Here is a 10,215-nt window from a genome sequence, read left to right on the forward strand (position 1 = left end):
TAAATGCCTGCTGGCTGTACCTTCACATATATCTTACAGACATTACAATGGTATAAATCAAACTTTTGGCAAGAAAGCGAAAGAGTTTTAGCAAAATGTTGGAATATTCATTTAAACTCAAGTCCTAAAGGAGCTAACCCTTATAATTTGAAAGGTGAAAATGTGCACTGTTTGAATGGCCAAAGTCAGTTCTCATGACACGACAGGACAGAATCAGAGCAACCACCAACCCACACACACGCACACACACAGCAAACATACCACACACACAGTCAGTAGACCTGGCTGGTATAACATGGATTGGTGCCATAATCTGTGGATGTCACATTTCTCTGGACTCTGTGACATTGCAGAACTTGGAGTTTCACACCCTGCTTTCACACCCTGCTTTCAGGCTGAGGCTGGTTCTCACACGGCTGCACTGGCAAGTGTTTATGTCAGGTTAGAGAGAGCGCTTTATATGCTGCATAGTTTCATCTACCTGTTTCAGAACACAGGCAGAGCGTTTGCAGTGCTTCCTCTGACATTAAAAAGAATTAAAAGTTTAAATTGCATAACTACAAAATTAGTTTTTTAGAGCTCTGTGGAAAAGAGGCCACGTGCCACCTGGCTAATTCTCTGTGATTGGCAGTTAGTACTTAGAGAACAGTGTAACGGTCGCTTTTAAAGGTAAAACTGATTTCAACCTGTTTGAGAGGTGAAAACAAAGTGGACAGACATCTGGAGACATTTGACGTGTTGTTTCTAAAGTGCGATGACAGCCTGGTCAGGTAAGTAGCACCACCCAGCAGGAGGGAAAACTGTTTTGCTTTGATTTTTCCAATTTGGACCAGCTTTCAAGTGGAGTGGGAGAAATCAAACACACCTCAGCCAGTTCAAACGATAATCAGGTATTAGTGTTTTTACTGATGAAAAGCTGCTATGTTTCAAAGTGTCACTGCAGTGTGTGGGCACTTGGTTTGTTGCTCTGCTTTGCTTTTGATGTTTCAAAGGATTGTCTGTGTACACGATGGGCTCAAAAAATAGGATTAGCTGCAGATAAATTTCAGATTTGTCACATCCCTTTGTTTATTTTGGCAAATAATTTAAGAAACACAGCTTTTTTGTATTTTTAGCTCTACTTATTCACAGAGACTACCCAGCTTTGAAGGGAAAATGTTTAAATACTGCATTATGAGGTCAGTTTATTATTGATTTTGTATCTTTGCTTGCCATAATATAAGCGTGCTTGTCTTTTACATGTTTGGCATCCTGAGCTTTTAACAGACTATTACATTTTATGACAATCAATAACTTTTCAGTGCTGGAAGCCACATAGAGACACTGGTCACATTATACCGTAGCTGTTTGAATTATATCCCAAAATTGTCCAGTGGGGCCACATATCTGAATGTAAATAGAAACACTGATGAAATAGAAGCATAAAAAACAGAGCAGGAGGGATACTTTGTTATAGAGACCAATAAAAGACAGATTTAAAAAGCTTTGAGGTGGACAAAACACAGTGCCAACCATGCTGAATCATTTGATCCCCTGTTTTTCTGCATATTCTCTTACCAGTTTTAATACCTGAGTGGTTATATGTGAGCCCAAACCCAAGATAATGATGTTCTTATTTGTCTAAGCAGTGGACAGAGAAAAAAAAACAACTGTTGAATGCAGCCATTATTTTATTTTTGTGGTTTGAAGCCCAGTAGCATTATTCCTGGAGATATAATTGTAATACTAGATCTGTTACATTCACTGGATACTCCAACTGTTAAGTATTGCTCTCCACTCTCATTTGGGATGGAAGCACAGGCACTGTCAACACTAATCCGCTCAGTCTACTTAAAAGTTTATAGCCTGCATGCAAAACTTTTAATGGGCACAGTAAATAATTTTGAGCTGGCTGAACTTAAAACATTAAAAGTTGAATGAATAATTAGTGTCAAGTCTTAAGAATCCAATTGAGTTAAAAAACAATTCAATAAAAAAAAAAAAAAAATGCAAGCTTTAGATACTAAGTTGAACTGACAACTGTTTGATCACACTGTTGATTACAAAATGTTAATTGAACAGAAATTATTGGTTTTATTGAACAAGAAACTGACTAATGTCATAACAACATAAAAACATTTAGTACACGGTTTTTGCAACTTTTTAAGTGCATGTAAAATCTACAACTGCAGTTTGCTCACTCAACATAAAAATTTATTGTAAACAGCTTGCACACAAGCTTTTAATGTGCTCGGTCGTTAATTTTGACCTGGGTCAACTTTAAAATATAAGTTACCTGAATTTAGGTTGTATACTCTCCTTTGAGTTTAGTAAAACCAAATGAGTTAACTAAATGTGAAAAAAAAATCAATTTTAAGAGCAGTTCAATCAGTGTCAGTTATCACACTCTTGATTACAAAATGTCCATCATGTTCAGTGAATGTAAATTATTCTTTTTATTGAACAACAAACTGACAACATGTCATATCAACAAAAAAACACTGAGTATATTTAATATATTCACTCTGTGGCATTTATTTGAACTAAAAGGTGGTTATTAAAATACATTGAACTCCAATTTAGTCACTCTGCTTAAAAGTTTATTGTAGCCAACAACTGTTAAGTGAACACAAATTATTTGTTTTATTGAACAAAAAAACAAAAGAACTACATCATGTGAACATAAAAACATTGACTACATATTTTTACAACCATTCTTCTTGGTTGCAAAACCTAAACCAATTTGCTCACTCTCCTTGAAAGTTGAGGTTAAATGGTTTGCACACAGACCTTCGATGTGCACAGTAAGTCATTTTGAGTTCAACCTAAAAATATATGTTAAGTGAACATTGCCATTTCACTGTAGAAAATACTTAGAAGACTTCAATGTCGCTGGTTTTGTGATATTACCATAGTAATGAAAATTACAGGTCGGTTCTCAGTTTAGCTATAAATAATTAATAAGCCTTGAAGAAGGCATCTTCTAATACAGGCACCCTGGCTCCCTTGGGAGCCTCCAGGGAGCACCAGAGGGCCCTCATCAAAATGCTAAGAGAAAATAATCAAACAAAATCAAATTATCATTATGTGAATTATTATAAAATATCATTTAAAATTATATGCAGTCAAAGATATCAAACTCTTACTTGCCATGCTCATCTGTCAAATTGCCTGCCAGTCAAAACATCATTCATCACATCGTAAGCTGTCAGAGTTGACTTGGACTGATCGGTGCCTGCCATGAAGCTGCTCCGCTCCTGAAATCTAGTGCTAACTCATAAAAATGATCACATTTTTGAAAAGGAAAACACCTCATAGGCAGGCCAACAGCCCAGCTGACAAAAGCTAAGCTGCAAAAAATCTGAAGAACTCTTGGCCAAGTAAAACTTGCAGAATATATAAGGTATGGATTTACTACTGCACACAAGAGGGGTTACAAGTGCCCCAAATGCAGTCCTTGTTTCAAGGCCCTATCAAATGAATGCCTAAACTTCAGCATCATTTGAAACAAAAGCACCCTACAGTGGCCACAAAAATACTTAACTTGGGGTTGTTAAAGACATCTTGCAAAAGCAGGGGCCCAGTTCTTACCTAATGCTATTTGGGGGGCCTTGGCTTGGAAAAGCTTGAGAACCCCTGTTGTAATTCATAAGTATTTGGTACACAAACACATAGACACATGAAAATTAAAAATCTTGAGTTACTGAAGGTGTTTTTCCCAGGAAAACTGAATGAATTTAGAGGAAATTCCTGTGAAATACTAGGAATCTCAATTTCCAGGATACAACTAAATATTTAAAGAACAATCAAACTCAAATTTTCCAGTAGAAATAATTACTGGATTTATTGCTTTGTCAATGTCAAGGTAACCCTAATTCTAACTCTTTCTCTGTTTCTCTACACACTCCACTCACCAGGGGAGATGCAGCACTTAGCGTGGTTGATACTGGTAATCCTATGGATGGCACAGGCTGTGGAGGGCTGCCCCGATGTCTGTAGATGCTCCAGGAAGTCCGGTCCAGAAAAGTCAGAGGTCAACTGTCATAAGAGGGGGCTTCGTGCCTTTCCCTCCAAACTGCCCTCTGATGCCTGGATCCTTAAATTAGGTTAGTAACCTCATAGCTAATCAAACCATCCCTAAGATTGTTGTTACATTCAAGAAACTTCATAATTAATGTGACATTTTCTGTAAGTAAACAACCGACTTTCTTACTGCTGTGCAAAGGTGAGAACGGTATCACAACCCTGAGGGCTGGTGCTCTGACATCAGTTCCAAAGCTTGAAAGTATCAACCTGGAACGAAATGCCATCAAGTCCATCGACCCCCAGGCCTTTGCTGGTGCAAAGCAACTGATGCTCCTCAATCTTTATGGCAACCACATCACCACCCTTCCACCTAGGGGATTCAAGGTAAAGAGCCTCCAGAGGAATTATATGTACAGCAATCACATTGCAATAATCTGGGCCTTACAAAACTGTTGTTCCGTCCATGTCTCTAGGACCTCCTGAACCTTCGCTTCCTCATGCTGGGACAGAACCAGATTGGGAACCTCAAGCCCGTGATGTTTACGGGAATGAGGAACCTGTCAGACTTAGACCTTCCTCTCAATGCGCTGACAACGCTCACGCCAAATGCCTTTAAGCCTCTGATCGCCCTCAAAGTTCTGGACCTTTCCCTAAATCGCATCCAGAATATCTCTCCAAAGGCTTTCAGTGGACTCAAACAACTCATGTTCCTCAACTTAGATAATAACAGGTTAAATGCTCTTTGGTGGATAAATCTAGACAATGCCAAGCCTACTGGAGTTAGCCATGCCAAATTTTTTTTTTCTGGGACTGGTATGTCCAGTGAGAATGAGATTCCTGTCCCAGAGATACTATTCCTATGTGTCACATTCCTGATATTGCAGTGCATGATTTATATTCATGCAAGAATGGCATGTGCGTTACATTTTGCTAGGTGGGTCTGGAGTTCAAGGTTGTGGATAGTCATGTCAGAGTTTGCTTCCTATTGAATAACCTGGTGACATAACCATGACTACAGTCTTTCCTTAATCCTGACCCCAACCCTAACCAAGTGTTTTAATTGCTTAATGTTGTCCTGTACCATAACTTATTTTCCATAATCATAGTCATTCTCTAGCCATAACCATACTAGTAGATGCCATGCATGGATATTGTTGAAATTAATTATTTTAAAATATTTGCATAGGATGTTCAAAATCATTATAACTGAACCAGAGTTCCAACCACCCAGTTTTAAAGAGTCATCCAGTATAAAATGTCTAGGGATAGAGTTTAAGACCAACAAGTTCTGTAAATTAAACTACAAAATACATTGTTTGTCCTTGCTCCTCTAGAATGACTCATAGAAATGTTTTCCAATCTGATGCCCCAATGGCCAAAATAACATTACTTGTTTGTGCCCTCCAAAAGCGTTACATCATAAAACAGATTATTGTCAACAGTGGATTGTGACAGTGCTGTGGTTAAGGTTTGGTTAGGTCCCGGCTCAAAAATGACCTGTTTAGGTTAAGGGAAAGATCATGGCTTGGGTTAAAATAGGTACTCTGTTAAGGTTTGGGTACGTTCATGATTGTAGTAACAAATCAACATGGTTAAGGTTATGGAATGCCCTTGGTCATGATTTACAAAAACAACAATGACCGTTGGTTGAAAATAGGAAACAAACAGCAACCTCCTGTGATAATCTGACATTTTGTTGAATCATCCATCCACCTTGGGTTCCCCCATGTAGACACCCGACCTCCTCTTTTGCTCCTCATATTATTTCTGATGGCCATTAGAGGGCGCTGTCAGTCAAAAATAAAACATGCTTTGGGGTTCTTGTGCTGTCTTGTGTAGTCTCGCTAGGACAGTGCTCAAAGTGGCAAGCATTGATCTAACAGATATCTTCATTTATTTTTGATACAGTTGTCATACATTGTATAGATGTTAATTAAGGACTACTGACTCTCTCCCCAACCCAGTCTGAAGACCATTCCTGCTGGAGCATTCAGCCCACTGCAGTCTTTGGAGATGCTGGTTCTAGACAACAACCTTCTGTCCACACTGATCCCGTCAGTATTTGATGGCCTGGGCAACTTACAGGTAACGCAGTGTCTTGAGTTTATACACAAAGCGCCTGAAAAATGCCTACCTGAGTTAGGTGACCTTACCATATAAAATAAAATTCACCCACCTATAGGGTTAGTTCACTATGACTGCATTACACATGTGTTATTGTGCATTGGTCAGTTAAATGCCAGAAAACTAAATGTGCTGAATATTGGACCAGGAACTCTACCTGAGGAACAATGAGCTGGAGCACCTGCCACCTGATGTGTTCAGGAACATGGCCAAGCTTTCTCAGCTGGCTCTCAGTGGAAACCGCCTGAAGACAGTGGATGGAAACATGTTCACCCATATGCCCGGTGAGACTACCACCAGTCTTCCTTTTTACTGTCCCATTTTCACAGGAGCAAAAGAGGCAGAAATGACAATTTACTGATGCCAGTTATATATACATATATATATATATTTATTTTCTGACCCCTCTCAGACCTGAAAAAGCTGCACCTCCATGACAACCCGTGGCAGTGTGACTGTAACATCATCTCCTTGGTGGAGTGGATAGGACAGACCAAGGCCACACTGTCACCTCGGGACGCTCTGAGGTGTGTGAGTCCTCCAGAGCTCAGAAACAAGAGCTTTTCCAGCCTCCAAGCTGACAAACTGCTCTGCCCCGCCTAACCCCAGGACATCCAGATGAAGATCAAAGTGTAATAACATTGAGATTCAGATGATGAGCTTCTTACTTTGTATACTGGCTGAGTATTTGAGAAATCATACATGAAACAAGCTCACTCTACAAAGCTGCAGTGTAGTCAATAAAGTTCTCTGTAGATAGTGTCCTACTCCTCCTCAACTTTGAGAGCAACATATTGATGTTTTCAGCTAAAAACCCTGCATAAAACATGTCTTTTTTAGAAACTTTGGCTTGACCATGTATTTTTGAGTTGAGAACCTTGAGATACATATGCATTCTCAACCCATCCTGGGGTATGGACCTCTCTGACTGCAATTAATCACTAAAAACTGTAGTTGTAAGGTTGTCACTGAACAGAAAGACTGTGTATCATTGTATTTTCCACCATCAAAATACAAGTGCTGCCCCTTATCTCCAAATTCAACACTGAGATTAATATTATAATCTCATATTGCTTGTCATATAGAGGCTATGCAGGTTTGGAAAGTGACGGATTACATGCAATGGGATTATATTAATCCAATTCCAGGAAATGGTTTCTGTAAGCTTTTATAGTTAATGTAAAAAAAAAGGCATTTGGATCATGAAATGATAGACACTGCCAGGATGTGCACAGCTAAAACTAAAAGTGACGACAGCTGTAAAAGTAACTGATAATGTGATGATAATGTGCATTTAATGGTATCGTAATCTCTAAATTAGATTAAAGGGAAATGAGGAAGACGTTGCAGGCTGACGTTGAAATGCAGCCTAACAGTGACACACTATATGGCCAGCAGTGTGTGGACACATTAACATCACACCCACATGAGGTTATTGAATATAACATTTCAAAAGAATGGGCTTTAATGCAGCTCTAACAGCCACCGATCTTCTGGCTTCAGGTTTTTCATCAGATGTTAGAACTTGACTGCAGGGATTTAGTCCCACTCAGACACAAGAACGTTAGTGAGGTCCAGCACAGATGTTGGGTGATAAAGCCTGGCTCGTATTGTTCTAGTTCATTCCAGCAGTGTTGGATAGGATGTTGAATTCAGGGTTCTGTGCAGGCTAGTTAAGTTCATCCACACCAAACTGGGAAAATAATTTCTTTAATCCTAATCAGTTTTACTTTGTGCTCTGGGGCAGTACCATGGTGAAGCAGGAAAGACCCTTTCTCAAATTGTTGCCACAAAGTTTGGGGTACCTAAAACATAATTTTATGCTGTAGTGTTAGGTTTCCACTTAACGGGAACCACTTTTGGAACCTTCTCTGCACTTCATCTGAGAAACTGAATTCAGACCCTAGTTCCAATTACAATTTCCGGTGCCAAAAAAGTCCCTGCAAGCAGAGAAGAGTTTGCAGAGCTTCACTTTGCTTATTGGTGAAAACACAAGCTTGTTCATTTACACAAAAAGCTAGGACTGGGCACCACTAGGATTGTTAAAAAGAAAGTTGTTGTCAGCTTTCCAGTAAGCAGCAAACAGGAGAACAAATAGAATAAATTTGAGAATCTAAACTCAAAGGTGCCCCTTAAAGTTTTGCTGTCAACAAGCAAAAGTTTACAATTAATGTTTCTAACTAAGTTGTGTTTGTATGTTGCATATGTACCATAGTTTGTTTGCAGTTGCATTAGCATTGACCAGTCACCTTTGGCTGCATGCAGGTAAACAGTGCTGAGAGCAAAAGAGGTGGAACACACTAGCCGAGATGCAATCTTGGAGCCCATCGCTCTTGTCTGACAGTATAGCAGTTGATTAGCAATTTTAAATGTATCTGCATATCTGTGCACTCTCTCTCAACCCCAACTTCATTTTCAAATCTCAAGTCGGTAATTGGACTGTAAGCAATGACCAGTGCACATAAGAGAAAGTCCCGAGTCCCATATCCAGATATCCGCTGGCTACATCAGATGGCCCGAAACATTGTTTGTTGCCCCCAGACATTAAATCATCAGCCAAAGTGTTTCGAGATTGTTTCCATACAAAATGAAAAACCATGAAACATCATCATTACTCTCCCACGCATCCATTCATTACATTTAATCAAACATCATAATTGTGTAAGAGTAAAGATAAAGAAAAAATGTGTCTCAAAAGCTGCTGTTTTTGTGTTGTCAATTTGTCAAAATTCATTAGTATTGTTCTTAAGATGGGATGGGAATGTAAAGAGGAAAATTCTCTTCAGTTCTGCAGTTAAGTTGGTTCCAGAGTCCCTGGGACTATTTAGAAAAAGGGGACCTAGCCAAATATTGAAAAGCAGAATCAGACCAAAAGTACAGAAAAGAGCATCCACATACTTTTGACCATATAGTTCATGAAGGGACTTTCACAGAGAAAACAACCTGCTCTTCACTGTCTGCTGCTGCGATATATCTTCCGTATTCTCCTGTCAATGCACCTGAATCACACTTCACAGTATGATTTGCTATTGTTGTACTGCAACCTCCCTCATACCTGCTGTCAGAGACATGCTCCTCAGGCTCAGTAACTCATCACTGATCACCCACTGGAGAGAAACAGACAGAGACAGTGATATGGAGGGAAACAGTGAGATATGGAGAGAATAGGAGGAAGAGTGCAGTGCGAAGGGGTGATGGGAGGGCTGCTGGGGTTGAGATGAGAGACGGAGGATAGCGGAGCGTGATATCCTGCCCTGAGCTTTCTGTAATTGACAAGGCGACTCCCATCGACCTCCACACACAATGACTTTGACATGAAAACGCCAGCGTCTCCAGCTTCGGCGGGGGAGATAATCGCCATAATTTCCACCTGCATTAAACCTGCTATTATAGGAGAGCGCCTAAGAACAATATAATAGCCGGGTTTTGTTCCGAGCTGCAGCGTTTCTCGCCTCTGTTGGTGGCTCTGGCATATAATACAGCAAAGTCAAGATTTATTTTCTCCTCGCTAAGAGTTATTTTTTGGTGTGTTTATTTTAATTGGCTGCTGCTAAACCTATCATCTTTTAAGAGGGCTCACTTAGATCAGCAAGAATATATGCCAGCATCTAAGCAGCAGACAAAAAAGAAACATTTCTGATGATTTGATTTCAGATTGAAGAGTGAAATTGACACAGGAAAAAACTGCTGCCAAGTGTGTAATGTGGACGTACATATGTGTGTATGACATGTCTAAGTACTTGTTGTGTACTCACTGTTTCTTTTCTTTACATAACATGTTCTGCAATATGTTTTGTACTCTGGGTATTTGAGGTTCCTTGTAACATGCATCAAGCATTAAATAATATATTATGATAGCGTTGCATACTACAGATCATTCAGGCTGTTGTTTTATAAGAATTTCATGCATCCTTCAGGCTGTGAAACATGCTTGGTAGATAAAACCTGTATACAAATTTGTGTAAAATAGCCAATAAATCTGATTATTACACTCTTTCTTTGTTTTTTATTTAAGTTGGATGGATATGTTGGCTTGGCAATTTTTCTACTATCATCTGTTGTCCACTGAAAAGCACAAATGTGTTG

The 10,215-nt window shown here is 39.4% G+C and overlaps 1 protein-coding gene across 1 annotated transcript; it reads left to right on the forward strand.

The window, feature by feature from the left end:
* Window positions 1-431: 431 nt before the first annotated feature.
* LOC146313933 (uncharacterized) lies at window positions 432-6,961 on the forward strand. The gene is made up of 7 exons (XM_084737486.1): window positions 432-770; window positions 3,897-4,085; window positions 4,205-4,389; window positions 4,479-4,735; window positions 5,970-6,090; window positions 6,278-6,413; window positions 6,542-6,961. The coding sequence occupies exons 1-7, from the start codon at window positions 755-757 to the stop codon at window positions 6,730-6,732; spliced, it is 1,095 nt and encodes a 364-aa protein (XP_084593612.1). The 5' UTR covers window positions 432-754; the 3' UTR covers window positions 6,733-6,961.
* Window positions 6,962-10,215: the final 3,254 nt, after the last annotated feature.

This window comes from Lutjanus erythropterus, chromosome 15 (assembly GCF_056507025.1).
Source record: "Lutjanus erythropterus isolate fLutEry1 chromosome 15, fLutEry1.hap2, whole genome shotgun sequence".
NCBI lineage: Eukaryota > Metazoa > Chordata > Actinopteri > Lutjaniformes > Lutjanidae > Lutjanus > Lutjanus erythropterus.

Excerpts from the sequence above, each read along its gene's own strand:
- LOC146313933 (XM_084737486.1), top strand. Across the intron at positions 4,390-4,478 it reads TTCCACCTAGGGGATTCAAG|GACCTCCTGAACCTTCGCTT; the intron begins GTAAAGAGCCTC and ends CCATGTCTCTAG. Across the intron at positions 6,414-6,541 it reads CATGTTCACCCATATGCCCG|ACCTGAAAAAGCTGCACCTC; the intron begins GTGAGACTACCA and ends GACCCCTCTCAG.